General features: G+C 31.9%; 4 protein-coding genes across 4 annotated transcripts; 3 read left to right on the top strand and 1 right to left on the bottom strand.

Moving 5' to 3' along the window:
- Positions 1 to 1,253: 1,253 nt before the first annotated feature.
- Positions 1,254 to 5,259, top strand: LOC126672505 (uncharacterized). The gene is made up of 7 exons (XM_056105032.1): positions 1,254 to 1,623; positions 1,703 to 2,920; positions 3,068 to 3,295; positions 3,587 to 3,953; positions 4,059 to 4,083; positions 4,460 to 4,547; positions 4,654 to 5,259. Exons 1-7 carry the CDS (start codon positions 1,620 to 1,622, stop codon positions 5,121 to 5,123), a joined length of 2,400 nt encoding a protein of 799 aa, XP_055961007.1. The 5' UTR covers positions 1,254 to 1,619; the 3' UTR covers positions 5,124 to 5,259.
- A 2,716-nt stretch (positions 5,260 to 7,975) lies between these two features.
- LOC126672504 (uncharacterized) lies at positions 7,976 to 10,648 on the bottom strand. Its single transcript, XM_050366454.2, has 3 exons — positions 10,173 to 10,648; positions 8,444 to 9,289; positions 7,976 to 8,357 (listed from the first exon to the last, which is right to left on the bottom strand). Exons 1-3 carry the CDS (start codon positions 10,407 to 10,409, stop codon positions 7,989 to 7,991), a joined length of 1,452 nt encoding a protein of 483 aa, XP_050222411.2. The 5' UTR covers positions 10,410 to 10,648; the 3' UTR covers positions 7,976 to 7,988.
- Positions 10,649 to 10,829: 181 nt separating this feature from the next.
- LOC126671293 (uncharacterized) lies at positions 10,830 to 12,766 on the top strand. The gene is made up of 2 exons (XM_050365059.2): positions 10,830 to 12,438; positions 12,549 to 12,766. Exon 1 carries the CDS (start codon positions 11,154 to 11,156, stop codon positions 12,435 to 12,437), a length of 1,284 nt encoding a protein of 427 aa, XP_050221016.2. The 5' UTR covers positions 10,830 to 11,153; the 3' UTR covers position 12,438; positions 12,549 to 12,766.
- A 4,380-nt stretch (positions 12,767 to 17,146) lies between these two features.
- Positions 17,147 to 17,978, top strand: LOC126672503 (uncharacterized). The gene is made up of 3 exons (XM_050366453.2): positions 17,147 to 17,252; positions 17,342 to 17,449; positions 17,527 to 17,978. Exons 1-3 carry the CDS (start codon positions 17,250 to 17,252, stop codon positions 17,965 to 17,967), a joined length of 552 nt encoding a protein of 183 aa, XP_050222410.2. The 5' UTR covers positions 17,147 to 17,249; the 3' UTR covers positions 17,968 to 17,978.
- The last annotated feature ends 5,908 nt before the right edge of the window (positions 17,979 to 23,886 follow it).

Here is a 23,886-nt window from a genome sequence, read left to right as displayed (position 1 = left end):
TTGTGACAAAGTATTTTGCCAATAAAAGATATTGTAATAAATTATTATTGTGTCAAATTTTTTCGTCACTTATAAAAAAGTAAATATGTCTTTGTGACAATGTATTTTGCCAAAACAAATGTTTTGTTTTCGTATTTTAAACCTACAGTTATAACGACTGCATATGGACCTGATGTCAACCGTATGTCAACCTTATAAAACACAAACATAAACTCTTTCCACTACTGTTTATTGTGTCAAATTTATTTGTCAATAAAAAAAGTAAATTTTTTTTTCTGACAAAATATTTTGCCAAAACAAATGTTTGGTTCCGATATTTCAAAAAGGCAGTTATAATATTTATTGTGTCATATTTATTTGTCACTATATAAAAAAGTAAATATATTGTTGTGACAAAGTAATTTGCCAAAACAAATGTTTTGTGCCTGTATTTTAAACTATAGTTATAATAACCGTAAATAAACCGTTTATTGACCATATGTCAACCTTATGAAACACAAAATACACACAAAATAGAGAAAGAAAAACTAATTGCAGAAAATAAATGGTAAAATAGAAAATATATACAGTTATAATGAAAAAATAAATTTTAGCATAATATTTAAAGACTTTAGTAACGAATTTATTTTTCAGCAATTAATTAAACTTATATAATGTTGTGATAATTAAATATTGTGTCTAATATTTTTGTCACTATACCAATTAATTGTGTTTGTTGTGACAATGGGTTTTGACAAAAACTGTTTTGTCACTGTATATTAAAAATACAGTTATTATGATAAAATAAATTTTATCATAATATGTAAAAATATTGTGAATAATTTTATTTTTCAGCAATTAAGCGAAATTAAATGATATTGTGATTAATAAATGTTTTGTCACCATGGAATTGAAAAAACAAATATGATAACAGGTTTAAATGGGTTATGAAATTATATTTTATTTTGATAAAAAAAGGTATATGACAATTAAGATTCAAATATCCAAATTAGGTTAATCGAAGCACTCTTCATTAGGGAAAAACTTTTTTTGCTGAATATTGACACCACACTACCGCATCAATTCCATACGTTTGTACGCTTCTCACGCCGCCGCACTTTCATTGATTTGTGTTTGTTGATGCTTATTTGTCCAGGTATTTTTTAACTTATGAAAAGAGACTAAATTGATTAATGTAGGATGAATTTCACATTCAAATTGCTTATTTGTTCAATTGATAATTTAATTTTTTAACTAATTCGTACAAACTCGAGGTCGGGCTTAAAACTCGACGACTTATCACCTATTCTCGAGTTTATTAGCTCAGTAAAATCAAGAACTCGAGGTTTTGCTTCCATTTCGTCGAGTATTAAGACTTACATCAAGTTTGTGCTTTGACAGAGATAAAAAAGTCGAGTTAAGGATGTAACTCGTCGAATATTAAGCATGACATCGAGTTTAACATTGCAAACGACGTATAAACTCGAGTTAAGTTTAAAAATTCGTCGACTATATAGGCTGACCTCGAGTATGTTTTAACAGTAACACTAACCAAATGTTAGCCTTGTTTTAGAACTGCAGGTAGTTCAGGGAAAGAAATTGGATATATTTTTAAAATAGCTAACGGTATCTGATTTGTAATGGGTAAGTTTTAATTATATTTTCAATTGATAGATTTGTACCAAATATTGATGTTGCCTAATATATTATTTTGGTATTAAAGGGACGCCATCAGACAAAAGTTGGATGACGTCGTACCGATTTAGTTCATGTTATATTCAAGGGGTCAAAAATTTTCTGAATGTTGCAAAAGACTTTACTGATTCAAATGGCAGAGTTCGATGTCCATGCAAGAACTGCATCAATATTTATTTGAAGCCATTGCAAGAAGTAAAAATGGATCTATATCAATATGGAATTAGTGAAAACTACACAAACTGGGTGCACCATGGTGAGACTTCTCAACCTCGTGATAGTTTAGATGGCTCTATTAATTCGGACAATGAATTGGAGGATAGTGGAAATGATGTTTCAGAAATGTTAGATGATATGTGTAATGCAACTTTTATGGACACCGACATGGAAGACAGACTTCCCAATCAAGATAATAACATGCTAGAAGGAGAAGTAGCAAAATTTGCTAAATTGTGGAATGATTCTCATTGTGAACTATATCCTGGAAGTCAAAAATATTCAAAGCTCTCTTTTCTTCTTAAGATGATTAATATCAAAGCACTCACAAATTCTAGTAATAAGTCATTTTTTTCGAATTTGGAGTTGTTCAAGGATGCACTCCCGAGAGGAGAAACCCTTCCAAGCTCAAGTTATGAGGTTAAAAAATTGATGCGTGATTTAGGACTCGGTTACGTAACTATTGATGCTTGTGTAAATGATTGTGTGCTATTTTGGAAGGAAAATGAAAATCTTGACACGTGTCCAACTTGTAAGGCCCCTAGATGGAAATTAGGTTTCGGAAAACGCAAGAAGGTTGCTCAAAAAATTCTTAGACACTTCCCTTTAGTACCTAGACTTCAGATGTTATTTATGTCTAAAGATATTGGTGAAAATATGAGGTGGCATAAGGAGAAACGTGTAGATGATGATACGATTAGACATCCAGCTGATGCTACGGAATGGAAAGATTTTGACCAGAAATATGCTTGGTTTGGCAAAGATGCTCGTAACGTGCGACTTGGGCTTGCTAGTGATGGATTTAACCCTTTTGGAAATATGAGCACGAGTTATAGCATGTGGCCGGTGATTGTGACGCCATATAACTTACCACCATGGAAATGCATGAAGGAGAATTTTTTGATGTTATCTTTGCTTATTCCTGGTAAGGAATCTCCCGGAAATAATATCGATGTATATTTAAGGCCATTAATTGATGAGTTAAAAGAGTTATGGGAGACCGGTGTGTCAACATATGATGCATATAGCGGTAAGAATTTTCAATTACATGCTGCATTATTATGGACAATAAATGACTTTCCAGCATATGGAATGTTATCTGGATGGAGCACAAAAGGAAAATTGGCATGTCCTGTGTGTAATAAGTGGACGTGTTCGCTAACATTAAAAAATGGAGTGAAGCAATGTTACATGGGTCATCGGAGATATTTACATGCCCAACATTCTTGGAGAAAAAGCAGAAAATTTGATGGCAAACCAGAGCACGGGTCAAAGCCTGAAGAGTTGTCAGGGGATGAAGTTCTAAGGCAATTAGATTTGCTTCCAAAAAGCCTTGTTTTTGGGAAGACACCTAACCAAAAAAAGCGTGCACGTGGTCCTGAAGAGCTCAATTGGACAAAGAGAAGTATATTCTTTGAATTGCCTTACTGGAAAACATTAAAATTACGTCATAATTTAGATGTAATGCATATTGAGAAGAATATATGTGAAAATATATTGGGTACGTTGATGAATATTGATGGAAAATCTAAGGATAACATTAAGGCTCGAATGGATTTAGAAGCAATGGGTATAAGAAAAGAGTTACATTTACAGCAAAAGGGAAATAAATTTTTTATGCCACTTGCTTGTTATACATTACCGAAGCCTGAAAGGAGAAAGTTTTGCGAATGGTTGCAGCCAATCCGGTTGCCAGACGGATATGCTTCCAATCTTTCTCGATGTGTAAGTGTTCAGGACTGCAAAGTTATGGGGATGAAAAGCCATGATTATCATATATTCTTGCAACGGTTACTTCCAGCATCAATTTGTGGGTCTTTGCGTAGTGAGGTTTACACTGCATTATCAGAGTTGAGCTCTTTCTTTAAGGAGCTTTGTTCGAAGACTTTAAAAAGATCTACAGTTAAAAAGTTGCAGAGCGATATCATTTTGATAATATGTAAACTTGAGATGATATATCCTCCATCTTTTTTCGTGGTAATGATGCATTTGGTAATTCATCTGCCACGTGAAGTAGAATTAGGAGGCCCTGTTCACTATAGGTGGATGTACTTTATTGAGAGGTGAGTTGATAAGGAAATTTTATTTTTAGTTTTCTTGCTGCAGTTTTAACTAATTTTTATATATCTATATGGTTTATTCACATTTACAACAAATTTGTTGTGCAGGTTCTTACGTACTTTGGAAAATTATGTACGTAACTTAGCTCGACCGGAGGGTTCAATTGCTGAAGCGTATATCACTAAAGAATGTTTGAACTTTTGTTCACTGTATTTTCATGGTGTTGAGACAATATATAATCGCGTTGAGAGAAATAATTTTCCTGTGCAAATAGGAGTGGAAAATGGATTTTCCATATTTTCAAACAATGCAAGACCTTTAGGAGCTACAGAATATAAAACGTTATCCCATTCTGATTTTGAAAAATTGCAGTGGTATGTGCTTAACAATTGTGAGGATGTTGATGAATATCTTAAGTAAGTTATTTTATTTTGAAAAAACAAAGACTTTAGAGTTTCAAAATAGCTTTATTTTACACTTTTTATCTAATTTTATAAACGTTGTGCAGGATTCACATCGAGGAATTACAAAAGGAAAGTGTTATAGATGTGCAAAAAAGACACCAGGCAGGATTTGCCAGTTGGTTCAAGGAGTGTGTAAGTATGATGCTATAAAAGTACTAAATATTGAATTATGCCTCTAATTTCACCATTAAACTTATTTTTCAGGTTGGACGCTTACGTGCTACTGGTTTGGCTGCAGCAACAGATCATATATATGCGTTGGGATTAGGTCCTGATATACGAATTGCTAGGTACAGTGGGATAATTGTCAATGGAGTTAGGTTTCACACAGTTGAGCGTGATAATTTTCGTCGGACTCAAAATAATGGAGTTTCAGTTACGGGAGAGCATAAGTCGAAAGAAATCGAGTTTTATGGTGTGCTAACAGATATCATTGACCTCCAATATGTTAATGGGAATCATGTTTTCTTGTTTAAATGTGATTGGTGGGATGTTGGCGATAAAAATGGAATTAAAACAGATGGCAACTTAGTTTCTGTTAATGTGAGCCGTAAATGGTATACAGGTGATTCTTTCGTGTTGAGTTCTCAAGTACAACAGGTTTTTTATGTCAGCGATATGAAAAATGGAGGTCATTGGAAAATTGTGCAAAAATCATTTCACAGGAATATATTTGATGTGCCAGAAAAGGAAAAAGTGTGCAATTAAGATTCAATATTGAATGATGAGCCCTATCAGCAATACGAGGCAGATAATAGTCATGAAGTCGATCAAAATGGTGGTGAAAATTTGGAACTCTTGCATCCTATAGATGTATTACCGGATGAAGTTGATGTTGGTCAAATGTTTCAGGGTCAAAACTCAAACCCGATTTATTCTAGCGATGAGGAGGATGATACTACGATCAATTATGATGATGCCGACACTGATGTACTAGAAGACTCAAATGACAGTGACAATGAAGACGAAGACGATGATTAGTGACTGAAATTTACCGCTTATTGAACTCTTTTTGGATTCTTGTAGCTTGTTTGAAAGTATGAATTTTACTGAGAGATGCTTTTTTATATTGCCTTGAATGTAGATTGTAGAATTTTGGTGTTTTATGGCAGTAGTTATGCAGCCCAACATGAAATTTGTGGAAAACTGGATAGCAGAAACTCGATGTGTTGATGAAAACTCGTCGAGATATTAGACACACATCGAGTTTGAACGTATGGAATTATATATGAGATATCAGCCAAACATTCAATTGATTCGTTTGGTTTAGTTTGATTTTAAGGTTTGGTGTAATACCAATTATTTTTTCTCAATTTTGTACTTCTACTATAGAACAGAACAAAAAAATAGAATTGAACTCCTGCCTTTTAATATAACTATTGACAATTCACAATTTTGCGGAAATTTGCTAAAACACTACACATATTGTAACTACCTGTTTTTACAAATACTCTAAAATAGACTTCAAATAAGAAATAAATGGACATTTATGTCCTCCAAGCAAAATAAAAGTGTGACAAAAAGGAGACTTTCTTTACAAACAAAAATCAATAACATTCTTCATCTTGAACCTCCATAAATTAGCTTCCTCTTCACTCCCTAGGCAGATGTTCTCTTGAGTTTTAGAGGACCCTCATCTTCACTAACACAAGAAGAGCTTTCCTTCCAACGAGCATACAAATATAATGACGAAGCGTAACGAGCACGGTGTTCTTTGACATCATAATCATGCCCCATAACTTTCCCATCAACAAAGAACTCAGCAGCGGAAAACATATGAACTCCACAATCACTACGAAAAGTGAGAAAAAAATAAAAAAAACATAAGAAACAAGGTTGACATTAGGTTCCTATTCTGTCACCATAACTCTTTAATATAACCCAACCAACTAAAGTTAAAAACAAATTATAGACTTACACATCATTTTGGATAGGCATGTTTTCCACAATCTCTATTCTGAACGGATCAGTTATTCTCTTTCCCTCATAAGCACCGGCAGTAGTATCGATGTCATCTCGAGAATCATAAAAATTGGTAGCTTGAAGGAATAGTGGAAGTAACACACTGTAGGAAGTAACATATTCAGTTGCTGATCTGTCATTTTGCGCCGACCTCAACGAATTGTAGATATAGATGCATCGTTCCTTGAAATTCAGGCGAGCCAAAATTCAATGCCAATCGTTAACACAATTGATCGGAAAAAGAACATCGTCAACATCAGCCCAATTCGTATTGCAACGCATAGCACCACCTTTAATGTAGATAGCCACTGTATGTTTCAAAGAAACAAGTGACACATCTTGCTTTTTCTTGTATACTGTGTAGAGAGTTTGAATACGCCGATCAAAAAAATTATCAGTTGACGTACATCTACTGTTTGCAGCACATCCAGATTTTATTTTCTTTCTCAGATAATAAAAGAGAACATCTACATGCTGCCAAATAAACAAAATTCAAGGTTAAGTAGCCATACAGTCACAACAATGTTATTAACTAAGTGAGCATTAAAACAGGATTTACTTACAGAACACTCAAGAGGCTTTCCAACGTGGTAGAGATGGTAAAACCAGGATTTCGTTTCAATATCAACCACGCCAAGAGAAAGACGAGGATGGAATTTATCAATCTTTGGATCGTATATCCAGCTTTGTCTTCTAAACAAACAAAGAAAAAAAAATTAAATAAGTGAGCATTAAAACAGAACTGAAAAAAGTTAGTCGAGATACGAACTTGGCCCCTTTAGGACGTCCTTCTTCCAGCCAATTCTGAATGATGTTTTGTTTGGTAGCATCACTGAATAAAATGTGATTAGCATCAAATGGACAAATACGGACTTTACAACCAGTTTGCGTCGGTATGAAGCGGCTTGAAGAAGGACCAGACTACCAAAAACATAAGAGAGGATACAGTAAGTAAACTATAAAATTAAACTATAAATATAATTTAAAGCAAACAATACCTCCTTTGATTTGAATTCAGCAATCGATTCACTTGCATTTTTTTTAGTCTGATTGATGGTGTCATATGGTGGAGATTTTAAATTCAACTCGCTTTGTCGCGAAACCTAGTAAATTGACAATAAACAAATTAATATAGTTAATCAAAACAGCTTAATATCAAATTATTAAATATACCTCAAAATTCGGAGAGATAACATCAACGTGTTCGGAAGAAACAATAACACAAGGTTCACCACGGTCATCCTTGCCTTCAAGTACAGCCTTCTCGCAAACCAAATCTTCCAATTCGACTTTTTCAGCACCTTCTTCTTCATCAGCAGACTCCCTACCATCCCTTTCTTTGCTGGAAGTAGCTTTAGTATCAGCAGAAACAGGAACAACAGACTCCCTACCATCCCTTTCTTCTCGTTCCGTTACTATAGAAGTACCATTTTTACTTGGTTTCACTGAAATGTCCTCTGCAGGAAGAACAACCTTTTTTCCTTTGTCAACCCTTGTCTGCAAGCCATCAGAAACATCATGTTTCTCACTTTCAACCTGATATAGATATGGAGTTAACATTAGGTTCCCATCAGGTTACAATAACATAATATGAAATAACATAAATTATATTTAACTAAACTCTAAGTGATAAAAGTACAAAATACATAAATCAAAACAAATTACCGTTTTAGAATCACCAATCAGAGTTAGCCTATCATTCAATGAATTGACAACTGTCAAAAGTTCGGAACATTTGGAAGTGAATAAACGTTTCAAATCCATTATATCATCCTTAATCGTCTTTTGACCAGCCATCAAAATTTCCAGCCTCTCTTCCATAACATTTAAATTCGAAGTGTTCGACGTTGATTCACCGTCCTTCAATATATTAAATGCCGGACAATAACCCTCCTCGTTTCCCTTAATTTTTTTGAATAAGTCACCTAGACGAAGGGCATTCATCTCTGCCGGGGTTGGAACAATTGATCGGAAAATCATCTACACATAACAAATGAACACCATATATGAAAACAGAGTCAATGATAAATTACATTTGAAAAATTGAAAATTTAACACATACGAACCTCATCGGATGCAATCTCAACAAATAAATCCCTGTCAACATCAATGTATTTTGCAGGAACGAATGCTTGCCACCTCAGAATCCGCGGGATAGCATCTTTGTTCACTAGCTGAGCAAAGGTATTTTCCACCGCCGGGCAACACTCGTAGAACCAACATACCAGTGCATATGGTAAACCTTGAAGTCGATACTGGTAAATGTTGTCTTCAATAATAAGAGATCCCGGACTAAGAACAGCTCTTTTTGACAAAGAATCAAACGTGTACTTGAAAACGTCAATACCCCATGGATAGTCGTTCAAATCAGCCGAATCAACTACGTCAAAGTCCTTCAAAGGGATACGAGCAGTCCTCGGTGAAGCAAGCAAGAAGTTATGCAAAAAATGCATAAATGCTATCTTAAACCCATCCTCCTCCGACTCCCAACGCCTAGCTTTGAAAAAATCCTGAAGGGTCTGTTTAGAAACAGATTGCAGCCCGCTGAAGTACTTATCCAAAATGCCGTTTTCAACTTTTGTATAGGCATACTTACTGCTGTCACCTTGACAGTTTAAACCCGAGATCAAAGCAAATTCGTCGATTCCGAATTTCAGCCTATGACCGCCAACCTCAAACCACAATTCAGACTTCTTTAGCTGCTCCACCTCCCTCAACAATAAACAATGTATGATCTGATTTTGCACTTTGATCTTGGGAATATCAAGAAAGTAGCCAAAGCAAGATTGTCTAAACTTTTCCAATTCACCTGGAGTCAGAGTCGATTTGATATCAGAAATGACATCGTATGACATGCGCGTATCAATCTTCGAGTGAACACGATCTTCTCGGCTTACTTTAAACTGCCATAGCTGTATGGAAATTAGAGTGAAAACAGTTAGATATCAAAAATTTCACAAAGAACATGTTGACATCAGCCAGACGAAAATAGGAATTCGGAAAATAACAAAAGCCAGAAATTAAACCCATAGTATGCACACAGATTTACAGCACTCTTTTTCAGATATTTATAGTGCTTGTCAAAGTAAAACTGCTGGTCCAATTCAGCAGTGCAAAAAGTAACATTTTGTAGGTTAAGGTAATAAACCTCCAAGGCAAGTAAAACAACACTAAGCTGGCTCAGGTTCACTTCAAGCTTTCAAATTTTAGAGCTCCAACATAAAAGTCTCCCAGTATCTACATAAATGTACACTAAAACTGCCAAGCTATGTAACACGGACTCGGAAACTTGTAAACAAGACACTTAGATATGGACACGTAGACGTCAAGTCATTGTTATTTCAAGATTTTCCATAATAAAAATTGCAATTTTGTGTCTGAAACGCCAAGTTTCCAATACATGAATGTTGATTGAGTAAATTGTCCATCCTACTTAGCTGCCAATTAGTAAGGGTAATTTAGAGTTCATAACAATTTCTAACATTCCTCTCAATACAATGCCCAAAAATAACCAAATCAAAACCTGAAATTTCATTGTCAAACCCAGTAGAATGGAGGAATTAGCCTTCAAAAACTGAAATTTCAGTATCCTAAAAAAATAGAGTTCATAACTGTACCTTCAAAACTATCTACCAACCAACCTAACCACAATTTTATATAAACATAATTCCAAACAATCATACTTAAACATATTTTCAAACAATCATATAAACAGAGTCAATTTATTATTTTAAGACATAAAACAATTCTAATGCAGTAGGTTCTTAATTGACTTATAAACTAATGAAATCATACCTTAGGAGGAGATTTCTTGGATTCAGTTCTGGAAATGCCTTTGTGTTTCTTCGATTTCGGAGGTGAATCATTTGCATGTCTCTTCTTACTCAACTGCACAGGAGATGGAGGAACTGAAGCTTCTCCGGTTGACACTACCTTTTTGTTTTTTGAAGCTTTTTTTGCAACGGATTTCTTACCCATATCAGCGATTCTGATATTACCGTCGTTCTCAGTGGCAGCCCGTGTAGTCACCATGGATTTAGGTCATAAAGAAGAACACGGCAAATTAGGAAGGAAGAAAAGAGTTTTGATTATTTAGGAATGAAATCAAATTTTGCAATATCAAATGGGTATTTCCCGCTATATGAAAAAAGGAGAGGTAAATTATATGATACATTAGACACACACTAAAGAGACATATACCTTAGATGAGGATAAAATTGGAATAAAAAATTTAAAGGGTGTTGAAAATAAATTAATGTTTTCAATAGAGGCATTTTTTCAAGGGTAAAAAAATGAAATCAATAATTTAAAATTTTGAGATTTCAATTAATTTGTTATAGTTTTAATAATTTAAATGATTAAAATTATTATTTTAATTAGGGTATGTGTATATAAAGAACTGGACAAGTAAATACTCGATGTCTGGCTAAATACTCGACGAGTTTTAAGCCTAACATCGAGTTTGTTTCTGTTCAGTGCTGCATAAACTCGATGATGGGTTAATATTCGACGAGTTTAAACCTAACATCGAGTTTATGCTAGTCCAGTTATGCCAAACTCGATTTCAGGCTTTGTTTTCGTCGAGTATTTAGACCCACCTCGATTTATTTTGAAAATTACTGCAATTGAAAATTAAACCTCCCACTTTTCTTTAGAAACCTAGAATCAAAACAAGTGAAAAAAAAATTTCTCTAAATCTTCCCCATTCCACAACCCGAAACCTAGCCTCTAAATTCATCAAATTGCTATCATAATCTTATCAAATCATTAACCAAAATGATGGCATCAACAAAGGGACGAGCTAAAAGAGTTGCTTCAAAAGGGAAATCATCAAGTTCAACTATGCCTCCGAAATTTGTTACAAGAGAAGATTTGTCCTCAAATTATGATTGCCCATTTCCAATTTTCTCCGACGAAGAAGGTATTCGTTACGAAACTATTTCACGCAAGCCTATTGTTATACCTAGATATTTTGATTATGCTTTGTTGACTAGGATGGGTTTGAAATCAAAAATTGATGAAATAGTTGGTAGAATGGGTTTAAATTTTATTGCACATGGTAAGTATCAAGTTTATAAAGAGTTAACTAGAGAATTTTATACCACCTTGAATTATGCCTCTAAGAATGAAAAAGCAATTTCTTTTAGAATAAAAGGGGTTGATTATAGCATAGGGTATGATTTTATGAATCAGAAATTGAAGTTGCCTAAAGGTGGCATTAGAGGTTGTCCTTCAAATTTTGATGTTAATAGAGTATGGAAGCAATTGACCGGTGAAGACTCGGTCGATTTACAACAAGCTCCTAATGGACTCATAATTGAACCATCATATCTTATATTTCATAAATTCCTTTGTCATTCTATATGTGGTAAAAAGGAGTCGAATAGAGTAACGAAGGATGATTTACTAGTACTTGACTATTTAGTGCGACGTTCGGCAAAAAGTGTTGATTTCATACACTTAATTTTTAAAAGCATGATGACCATGGCAACATCATCTAAAGTTGCACTTGGAAATGGTCATTTAGTAACTTGTATAGCATTGCTTCATAGTGCTATTGATGAGGATGATTTGCATAAGATGGAATGTTTGGGGGATGCGTATCTTAATGAAACTATGCTCCGTAAAGCCGACATTCTTGATATGGATGGAGAATTGATGAATGTAAAGGACCGAAATTGTTATTTAATTAAAACTGGCCAGCCGAGAAGAGGAAAGGGAAGAAAAGCAGAAATAGAAGATGACTGTGACGAAGATGAGGATAATGTAAGTAGAGAACTGGAAACCGAGAATGGTCAAGGTGAGGTGGTGAGGGATGATGTCGGTATAGATCAACCAAGAGAGGAGGAAGTGAGGCGACCAAGAAAGCCGAAGCGAAGGGGAGCTTTTGAAGAGGAAGTACTTTCTTTGTTAAATGAAACAAAGTCCAGGTTGACTAATATTGAAACATCTATCGAAGAGATTAAAAGAGAACAACGAAGGTCACATCGCCGATGGAAGGCTTGTTTCGGCACCTTGGGAGCACATGATCCTTCACCTCCACATACACCGGAGAGTTAAGGTTAGTAACAACCAAAATATTTTGATTATTTCATATCTATATGCTGTCATTCATTTGGTTTCAGGGCATTACTTTTCTTCCTGAAATATCCTCTGTTTTCCAAATTGCAGATAAGATGGGTGGCTGATTGCATAGTTGGTTCTAAATATCTAATTCTGGATACGCTGTTTTGGAGACTTGGAGGTGCAGTTTTGAAGACGTGGAGCAGATGTATATGCATAGCTGTTGATTATGGATTTAGTATTTTGAATTTGGAGGTTTATGTATTTGAACATAAGTAGGTTTAATTGTGATAAACTCATGTGTTATTAGTAGGTCTGAAATGTTATTACCAAGTATGAATATTTCTGAATGCTATTATCAAATTTGAATATTAACACTTGTTAATTCTAGATCATTGTACACTAATATTTTTTTGACAAAACTTTAAATTTAAGTTTGTTAAATTGTTATAAATTAGGATAGTTAGATGACTTTTATTGATTAACTTTTCTTATAAAGCCAAAGAATAAAAATTGATAAATTTAAATATTTATGAATTACAAATATGTAATTAATTTGTTACATTGGTCTTTTAGCTTTTATTTTTCTTTTCCACCAATTTTTAATATTTAAATATCTAAATCCGTAGAAAAAAGGATTATGATCTAGAAAATTTGAATAAATGTTAATATTTTACAAATTTAAATATTTAAATTTTAAAAATATGTAATTAATATTTTGATTACATCAGTCTTTAAGCTTTTATTTTTTGGTTGAGTCGATTTTTTAATATTTAAACATTTAAAATTATTAATATATTATGATATGATCTATATATTTTTGATAATTTGTTTCATAAAATTTTAAATTACGTACATTATTAAATGTATAAACTTTATAGAATGCAACGACATAATAACATGTCTGTGTGTGCTACTCATAACTTGTGATTATTAAAGTGTGTACTGCCTGAACCAATCTGTTTTCAAAATTGCAAAAGTGCTTGGTTGCAAGATATGTACATGAATTTGAGATTTATGTACTTAAAAACGAGTTAGTTTATTTGTGATGAAATCATGTCTTATTTTACGAGTAGGTTGAAGTTGTAGGTTCATTTTTACATCTCACGTAAGTTGAGGCACATGCAACGTTAAATTGAGGCACATGTAACGTATATTTTAAGTTCTCTTAATTTTTATCAAAATTCATAAAATTAACTTCATGTAAATTTTGCCACATTGCTTTGTTAATGTAAAAATGGAATTGAAACAAATCATTCTTTCGTGTTCAGTTCTCAAGTATACATGAGGTTTTTTATGTCAACGATATGAAAAATGGATGTCCTTGGAAAACTAAATAAAATATTAATTGTTTTATTTTTTTAGCGGTCATTAAAAAAATAAATTAAATATTGTTTTATTTTTTTAGCGGTCATTAAAAAAAATTGAATGTTGCTAATTAATGTTGTTTTTTCTAACCCTAACACTAATCCTAACCCAAAACCCTAAACCCTAACCCTAAGCCCTAAACCCTAAACCCTAAGCCCTAAACCCTAAACCCTAAAATACAATTTTAATAATGGTTATGCGAGTAAAATCATATTCAACGGAATAAATTTAGCTATTAAAAATTCAAATTATACTAATTAAAAACATAAAAATAAATTATAAGAATAGGCAAAAGTGGAAAAATTTCTTATTGTTGCAATTTATTTGCAAAAGGCATATATTACCTCCAAAAAAATTAAGACAAAATATTGTTTTGAAATATTTATGTTAGAGCGATAAAAATGGAGTGGTCAACTATTACGTTGAATAACACATAAATTTTTGATATCTAATCATAAATAAGCATAAAAACAACCATTTATCAACATTAGACTCTTTGTTTTGCTTTTAATATGGGAAACAAAGACTTTTTATTTTGCATTTTGCTTCTATATCTAAAGGAAAGTGGTGATATTTGGATTAAGTTGAAAAAAATAGATTTTAACTCGAGTATATTGTTTAAACTCGTCGAATATTTTCCATGTCATCGAGTTATGACGAGTTCAGTAGAGCATATATTCGATGAAACATATAAAACTCGTCGACTTTCTCTACTACCTCGAGTAAAAAACAATATTTCTCCAACAAGATTTTCAGAATATATCTCAAACTGATTAGATTTGACACGATTTTGGCAAATCAAATCAGGAAAATTTAAAAACGAATTTATTAGGAGGGAAAAAATATTAAAATAGGAGGGAAACGAAAAAAAAAAGAGAGGGAAACGAAAATAATTTGTTCCTTATTTAATTTTTTAATTAAAGAAGTTCCCTCTAAAAGGAAACTTCTTTGGCATTAACCATAATTGCAGGAATCACGTTGTTGAATGACAAAATAAAGTGGTTTCTTTGTTCTTATCAAAATATCGATCATAAAAAAAATTACAAACAATTCTCACCATACTTGTTCTTCAATTCAATTTGTTTCAACGTTTTTCTGAACAATGTCACTTAATACTAGAAAAAGAGTTATATCGTTTAACGAATTACAAAGATCAGCTAGACTGAAAGCTCATTTGAGGAAGGGGAATGACAAACCATCGATGAAAAATATATCACAACAATCTCAGACTACCGAAACTGAGTCGGAACCTATTCCTCCTTTGGTGAACACAACATCTCCGTCTCCTCCAATTCAAAACCCAAATAGTATTGAACATCACAACCACCGTGATGATTCAACTGCAATACCAGTGGCTGCTGAAGTTAACAGGGATGGTGAAACTGAAACCATGTCCGGTGAACCAACAAACGTTGATGAAGGTTAGGTTGAATTTATTTTGTGTTTCATTTATTTTGCTTAGTGAATTGATATAATTAACAAATGAAATTGTGTTTCAATGCTTTTTCTGGAATGGAAATATTGTTTTCAAGTTATTTTTTACCTTATATTTTTTGCAATTCGTTTTTTTTTTCTCTATTTTGTGTTTCTTAAAGTTGACATACGGTTGACATAAGGTTCATATTAGGTTACAAAAACCTATAAAAAACTGCATCTAAATAAAAATTAAAAATAGTATAAGAGATACATATCAATTTGAATTGAGAAGAAAACTAACATGAGATAAACTGTAGTATTTCTTAGGTCTTCTTCCCAAAAAGAAATGTGTTTTAATTTAAAAATAGTTTAAGAATAGTATAAGACATACATATCAATTTGTTTCTCTTTTTTGTGATTATTTTGTGTTTCATGCGGTTGACATAAGATTCATATTTGGGCACAAAAACGTCTTAAAAACTGCATTTAAATTTAAAAATAGTATAAGACATACATATGAAATTTTAAAATAGTATGATAATTACATATAAAGTTTAATAGAGCAGCAAACTAGTATGAGGTAAAGTTTTGTATTTCTTACGTATTTCTCTATTCTGTGTTTGTTTTTTGTTTTCTGAGGTTGACTTATGGTTCACATATAGTTTATATTCAGTCACTATAACGTTTACAAACTGCATATAAATTATTTTTTTAAAAAGGTACATATCAATTTGGAAACAAAAAGCAAACTAACATGAGGTAAACTGTTGTACTTCTTAGGTCCTCTTCCAAAAAAGAATGGTAGAGGTAAAGCTAGAGGATTTGAAGTTAAAAAAATGACTAAAGATGGTTCAAAAATTGGTGGAATTGTGATTGCAAAAACAAATAGATTACCAATTGCTCCTTCAGAAAAGATATTCAAAATGGAAATTGGTATTGTCACTCGATTAATGGCACCGCTAGGTAAACTTTATTGGTCTCAAATAAGCGCTGAACAAAAGGAAGCCTTACTTACAACTATTCAGGTAAAATTAATAATTATTTTATAGCATACTTGTTATTTCGAATAATTGTATTCTTATAATATGTGACTATTCATATGTTTTTTTATTGATAGGGTGAATTTGAGATTGATTTAAGTGATCCATATGCAAGAGAAGTAGTATATGGAATGATGGCTAGACGATTTAGAAATTTCAAGTATCAGTGTCACTTACACTATAAGACGTTCCCTACTCGTGAAGAAGCTGAAAAACATCCACCCAAGGATGTAAAAATTAACGATTGGAAGAACCTATGTGAACATTTTGATGAACATGCACACTTTAAGGTAATGTTTCAATTTTATATACGATTGTCTAATATCGTTTGCTAAAAATGAGTACTTTATTATCTAATTAGTTGGTAGTATGTTTCCAATTATATCTAAATTAGCTTCACATATTGTGTTCTGAACGAAAATACGAGGTTTGTTCAAAGGATTTCAATATTAAATGATTTTTAGCCTTTTCATGATTTATTTTAACTCTGAATAAGCTTAAACTCGAGGTTAGACTTGAAACACTTCGAGTTTAAAGCCTCTCCACGAAAATGAGCTTATACAGAAATGAAAATCTCGAGGAATGAATGATCTCGTAGAGTATTTTTTCCTTCCTCGAGTTAGTTCATATCTGAGAAGCTCAAACTCGATGAAAGGCTTGAAACTCTTCGAGTTTTATGCCTTACCTCGAGTTCAGATGTCTACATAATTAACATAACTCGAGAAAATGCTTGTACTTCGTCGAGTATTTTGCATGTTTACGAGTTATGCTTATGAGATACGAATATCTCTACTATTTTGGTTAAAATAGTTTATATCTAATTATATAAAACTTTTATTATTGATAATATGATATGTACCTTTAAAACCTTTATGTGTTGGCTTTATTATAATAGGCTCGAAGCACTGTAAACATTAATAATCGCAAGAAAGTGACCTTTTCTCACACTTCGGGATCAAAGTCTTATTGCCAACGTTTGTATGAAATGGTAAATATGAGTTTATATGTAATCTGTTTTTGATTTCGTATTTAAATTCTTTATCATTTAGTTTTTAATCAATTGTATGAACGTTATAGGAAACATCTGAAGTCATTGATGAAGAGCCACCTGAAATGAGGCTCTACAGTCAAGCACACCGTAAAAAAGACGGCTCATGGATTGACCCAGAAGCTGGAGATAAATACGTAAGTTCTTTTTTTATATATATAGTTATCTAAACACAATTTTATAAAGTGTTATTAAAGCATATTTAATTAATTAGGAACAAATGGAAGCTATTCGCTCAAAAGCACTCGAGGAAGGCGTTGCAATTGATGGGAGGAAAATTCTACAAAAGGTTTTGGATATACCGAAGTCTGGTTATGCTCGTGGACTCGGATATGGAGCCAAACGGATAACAGCTAAAGAATCAGAGTTTGAAGCTCGTTTACAAGCAGAGAAGTTTGAGACTGAAAAGCAAGTTAAAGAACTAAATGACCAAATTCAAAATCAACAGGTGAAAATTGATAACATTTCTCAATCATATAGCAAACTCAAGCATCTTGTTCAACAAATGTTGAATGCAAAAGATGATGAGGAAATATCTATTGATGGCGACGAAACATGTATCGATGGCTGTGAAAAATCTCTTGATGACGAACCATCTAATGATTGGTATGTGACGGCTTACTTAAATATATTTTTTAATTCGTTACGCTTTTAAATTTTTTCTATAATTTGAAAATTATTCACTTAATTATGTCAGTTTGAAAATAAAAGTGTATATAATAAACGTATTTTTTTTCTTGCAGATTGGAATTGAATGAAAGAAGATGGACGTCTCCTATATCAAAAGTTAGGCCTAATTTAGTTTCTTTTCTTTATAGCAAATAGTTTACATGTTTCATACGATCGGTTATTTTAGTGTTATTAAAGACTTAATCATTGATAATTTTATGTAATATTTGAATTGATTTTGTTTTTTATTCATTGATTTTAGCAACAAATTACCGTATTCAATTATTTTGGTATCGATAAAAATGGAAATAATAGCTTGTTGTGACAAATTAATTTTGTTACAGCTACCTAATAATAATGACAATTAATTTCGTCACGTAATGATAAATTTCTTCTTGTGATAAATTAAATTTGTCACCGTTAACAACTTATAATGACAATTAATTTCGTCACGTTATAATATATTATTTGTTGTGATAAATTATATTTGTCACCGATGACAAACTGTAATGACAATTAAGTTCGTCACATTATGATAACTTACTTGTTGTGATAAATTTTTTTTGTCACAGCTAACTAATTATAATGACAATTAATTTCGTCACGTTATGATAACTTACTTGTTGTGATAAATTAAATTTGTCACCGTTGACAAATTATAATGACAATTAATTTCGTCACGTTATGATAAATTACTTATTTTGATAAATTAAATTTGTCACCGTCGACAAATTATAATGACAATTAATTTTGTCACATTATCATTATATTACGTGTTGTGATAAATTAAATTTATCACAACTAACCAATTATTATGACAATTAATTTCGTCACGTTAAGTTAAATTACTTCTTATGATAAATTAAATTTATCACAACTACCTAATTATAATGACAATTAATCTCGTCACATTATGTTAAATTACTTGTTGTGATAAATTACATGTATCACAATTAATTAATTATTATGACAATCAATTTCGTCACTTTATGATTGATTACTTGTGATAAATATTTTTTTGTCACTTCACAATCTTTTTGTCACTAATAACTCGGCGTATGTGGTGACAAATGTATATTAATTGTGATAAATATGGTTTTATCACCATATAATCTTTTTGTCACTAATAACTCGGTGTATGTAGTGACAAATTTATATGAATTGTGATAAATATTTTTTTGTCATGTTATTAGCGTTTTGTCACTAGAAGTCGATGTATATTACGACAAATTTTGACAACATTGGATTACTTGTGATATACATTTTCGTCACAATAAATATGAATGTGACAAAACAATTTTATCACAATAGAAAATTTATGGTGACAAACTATAAAATTGACTTATTGTGACTTGTTTGTTGTGACCAACAAAATTCGTCACAAAGTAGTCACAATAACGTTGTTGTGACAAATTTTGGGCTTAACATGATAAATTTTATTCGTCACAAGAAGCCAAATTTTTTGTAGTGGTGTATCATTGCTTATGTGTTTTAGTTGCTTGTTTGTGTACTTGGGGTGCTATTATGATTTATTTTGGTTGCGTATTAAATTCGAGGACGAATTTTTAATAAGTTGGGAGATTGTAATATCCCGTATTTTTGAATTTTTTTTTTTAAATTTAAATTCCGTCAAGTTTTAAGTAATTTATTATTATTATTAATAAATTAAATATGTTAAGTATTTATTTTTTTTATAAAAATAAATATATAAGTAATATATAATTCATGCAAAATGAATGCAAAGTGATTTGGCCCATTTGTTTTGTATATTAACCTTCCACGTGAATATGAGCCACTGCTTTGTCTTGTTTCTATCATAAAAGGCCCATGTTAGAATTATAGAAAATCTAATACACTTTGTTATTTAAGATTACTGCAGAGTCTTCTTCTTCGTTTATATGCCCCTGTTTCATAACTTTTTGTAAACCTATTTTCTTTCTTTCTTTTCTTAAATAAAACCCTAGCCGTCAAACACTCTAAACCCATATGAGACATATCATTCTTCGCTCCATTCGTTCAATCCGCTTTATTCTGAGATTTCTTGTGACGGTTCCTCATTATTCTTCGTTCTCTATATTCGTTACATTTCGAAATCGATAAAGGTACGTAAAGATTACTCCGTTTATCGCTGTTCGTTTCGCCGTATTCTCGTTAGTTTACTGCCATCTCTTTTGGTACTAAATGCTATTGTTCTTATGAAAAATTAATTAGTGATTAGTTGTTGTTGAGGTCGTTATAGTTATCTAGGGTGCGTGAATGAATTGGTTTGAGTTCGACGGTTTGTCGAAGTTCTTCATGGCATGACAGTTTCTACATGTTCTGTTTCTTATTTCCTCCTGAGATTATAAGATCTTCATGGAGCTGCTAGGTTTATATGGTTTAAAGATTGTAAGACCTATGCGTGGATCTTAGTGTGCTTCTATGTTGTTATCATTGTCTAATCTTTTTATGTTAGTTAGGGAATGTTAAATTGGAAATCGTTCATGGTGTTTTAATGGCAGGGACTTGAGTTGTGATTTTGAATTAAAAGGATGGTTAAATGTCATGTGTAATCACCAAGTTATTTTATTGAAATCAATTGAATCCCTTAAGTTAGTTTTACCTATCGAATTCGGTTTGATAATAACTTAAACTCGTTTAATTTTAAATAGAAAATTTGGATACGTTAAATATTTTTATAACTTAAATTAATATAATTACCGGATAATTATATTTAATTTTAATTGAAATGTCAATTTGGCTATATTACAATTTAGCCCCTAAAAGTTTCTAAAAAACTTATTTAAGTTAAGTTTTATCTTTTGGACTTCTAATTGATTGATAATTTAGTAAATTAAGATTGGGTAATTAATTTTGACTTCGAATATCAAATTTGGCTAAATTACAGTTTAGTCCCTGAACTTTTATAAACTTAAAATGGTTAAGTTTTGGGTTGTAACTTAGGTTACTTAATTTGCAAGATATTGAATTCTACTTTAAAATGGATAATTATTTTATTGAATTATTTTAATTTATAAACTCGGGTTTATAAATTTAATAAGTTACGTTTGGATTAGATTGTGGTCGCCCGACAAGTGGAAAGAAGCTTGGTAGTTTTTAATAACTCGGCTGACTCACTGATATGGATTTTAACTTGGGTTTATTTAAACTATTTTACGATTCACTCTAAATATATTTATATGATTTGTACTCTATAACTTGGGTTATATTTGAAATGCATTTAATATAAGTATTTATTAAATGTGGCTTGGTATTGTGTTGTGCTAGTCATATGTGGTGTCTAGTACTCTTTAGAGTTAGGGTCTGATTTTAATTATGATTTTAATATTTTATTTAGACCCGTCGACTGTTCGTACTTCAGAGGTGAATCAGAGTTAGGTGCTTGTCAGGATCACGTGGATTTAGCAAGCAGTGAGTTTATATCTCTATTTACCTCTTTATTAAGAAAATATTATATTTTGTATATGTATATGTATAAACAGCTTTTGAACTGTTTTTCGGCATTGTGGATTTGATTTGGAACGTGCTACTCGATGGGCATCATTGGGACTGCGTGCGCACCGGTAATGATTATGGTATTGAGGTAGGTTTGAGATACGTCTCACCTTAGTGAGGGCACCGGTGGAAGATACGTCTCCTGGGCTCACTATTTATTAAGTGATAGTCGGGGATCGGTTATTGAGATTCGTCTCACTGACACGACAATGGATTTAGAATTGTATTTTAGGGTTTCATTGATAATCCATAATGAAAATGTTTTATTAAACGTTTTAAAGGTTTTTAACTTAATAAATGTAAATGGTTATATAAACTCTACTCAGTAAATCTGACCCCGTTGTTTTCCCAAATTTTCCAGGTTTATGATTTGATCATTGGTTGATCTCCGTTTCTTCATTCTCGGAGGTTCTTTATTTTATTTTCAGAATAAAAGAGTTGAACTGTTTTAAACTCTTAGACCGCAGTAGTAGTATCAAATTATTTATGTTTTAGTCTTATACTACATTTTTAGACTGTTGTTTGTTGGTAATTACTTTATCGCTTTTGGCATGATTACAGTATTTATGGTATTTATATTATATTGCCACACTGTTGGAGTTATAATTTGAGATAAGCATACTTTGAATATATGTTGCTTATTGTACTGCTAGACTAGGCTGAAGTCTCGGTTGCCCCCGAGCATGTGGTTTTCTGCAGGTACATTGTTTTAACTGTTTAAGTTGGTTATCCGCAAGGCTTGCTACGGGTTTTGGTACAATCATACCCATACCCTAGTGCCGGTCACGATTCATGAAAATGGGTTGTGACAATCACTTAATAAATAGTGAGCCCAGGAGACGTATCTTCCACCGGTGTCCTCACTAAGGTGAGACGTATCGCAAACCTACCTCAATACCATAATCATTACTGGTGCGCACGCTGTCCCGATGATGCCCATCGAGTAACACGTTCCAAATCAAATCCACAATGCCAAAAAAAAACAGTTCAAAAGCTGTTTATACATATACATATACAAAATATAATATTTGCTTAATAAAGAGGTAAATAGTGATATAAACTCACTGCTTGCTAAATCCACGTGATCCTGACAAGCACCTAACTCTGGTTCGCCTCTGAAGTATGAACAGTCGATTGGTCTAATTAAAATATTAAAATCATAATTAAAATCAGACCCTAACTCTAAAGAGTACTAGACACCACATAGGACTAGCACACACAAAGCAAAGCCAACGTATAATCGAACACATAAGATTTAAAACGTATTAAATCTATAACCCAAGTTATAGAAATCAAACCAAATAAATTATATATTAAATTACAATTCAAATAATATATTAAACAATTTAATTTAGGCTTAATTGCATAAAAAATCACCAACTTTCGCGTGTTTTTGGTATTTAACATAATTTTTTTTCTTTGTATAAAAAAGCACCAACTTTCATTTGTTGGCATATTTGTCCACGGGATGTGAAACGACGCCGTTTGGAATATAAAACGGCGCCGTTTTACGCTAAAACAACATCGTTTTGCGCTTAATTTTTCAAAGAAAACGGTTATGTGGATGAATATGCCAAAAAATGAAAGTTGATAATTTTTTATGCCAAGAAAAAAGATTATGTTAAATACCAAAAACACGCGAAAGTTGGTGATTTTTTGTGCAATTAAGCCTTTAATTTATCCCAAGTTAAAAATCCATATCAGTGAGTCAGCCGAGTTATTAAAAATTAGCAAGTTTCTTCCCACTTGCTGGGCGACCAAAGTCTAACCCGGTTCAAAAGTTTATTAAATTTATAAACCCGAGTTTATAAATTAAAATACTTGATAAAATAATTATCCTATTTTTGAAATAGAATTCAATAACTTGAAATTCAAGTAACCTAAATTACAACTAAAACTTAACCATTTTAAGTTTATAAAAGTTTAGGGACTAAACTGTAATTTAGCTAATTTGATTTTCGAAATCAAATTTAATTACTCGTTTTCAATTTACTAAATTATAAAACAAACAACAACCCAAAAGTTATCCTATAGATAAAACTTAACTTGAATAAGTTATTAGAATTTATAGTGGCTAAACTGCAATTTAGCCAAATTCACATTTCAATTAAAATTAAATATAATTACCCGAGTAATTATATTAATTTAAGTCATAAAATATTTAACGTATTCAAATTGTCTATTTAAAAATTGAAACAAATAGAAAAGTTATTATTAAATAATAACATAGCTAGAAACAACTTAAGGGGTTTAATTGTCTTTAAGGAAATCATTTAGTGGCTAACTTGGCCAATTGGGCATCCTCTTCCTCTTCAACAGAATATCAATCCCGCCAACAACCATGAATTAGAATCATATATGCTATCAATTTAAACCATGAATCACCAAGAAACAACCAAGTAAACCTAGG

Source organism: Mercurialis annua, linkage group LG3 (genome assembly GCF_937616625.2).
Source record: "Mercurialis annua linkage group LG3, ddMerAnnu1.2, whole genome shotgun sequence".
NCBI lineage: Eukaryota > Viridiplantae > Streptophyta > Magnoliopsida > Malpighiales > Euphorbiaceae > Mercurialis > Mercurialis annua.
Note: the sequence above shows the minus strand (reverse complement) of the source record. Positions and strands in the feature narration are given on the sequence as shown.

Bases quoted from the DNA above. Each gene is read 5' to 3' on its own strand.
- LOC126672505 (XM_056105032.1), top strand. The intron at 2,921-3,067 runs GTAAGAATTTTC...TAAAAAATGGAG, and splicing joins AACATATGATGCATATAGCG to TGAAGCAATGTTACATGGGT. The intron at 4,548-4,653 runs GTAAGTATGATG...GTTTGGCTGCAG, and splicing joins CCAGTTGGTTCAAGGAGTGT to CAACAGATCATATATATGCG.
- LOC126672504 (XM_050366454.2), bottom strand. From the start codon at position 10,409: ATGGTGACTACACGGGCTGCCACTGAGAACGACGGTAATATCAGAATC. The intron at 9,290-10,172 runs GTATGATTTCAT...ATTTCCATACAG, and splicing joins CCAAGAAATCTCCTCCTAAG to CTATGGCAGTTTAAAGTAAG. The intron at 8,358-8,443 runs GTTCGTATGTGT...TGTTATGTGTAG, and splicing joins TTGAGATTGCATCCGATGAG to ATGATTTTCCGATCAATTGT.
- LOC126671293 (XM_050365059.2), top strand. From the start codon at position 11,154: ATGATGGCATCAACAAAGGGACGAGCTAAAAGAGTTGCTTCAAAAGGG.
- LOC126672503 (XM_050366453.2), top strand. The intron at 17,450-17,526 runs GTAAGTTCTTTT...TTAATTAATTAG, and splicing joins CAGAAGCTGGAGATAAATAC to GAACAAATGGAAGCTATTCG.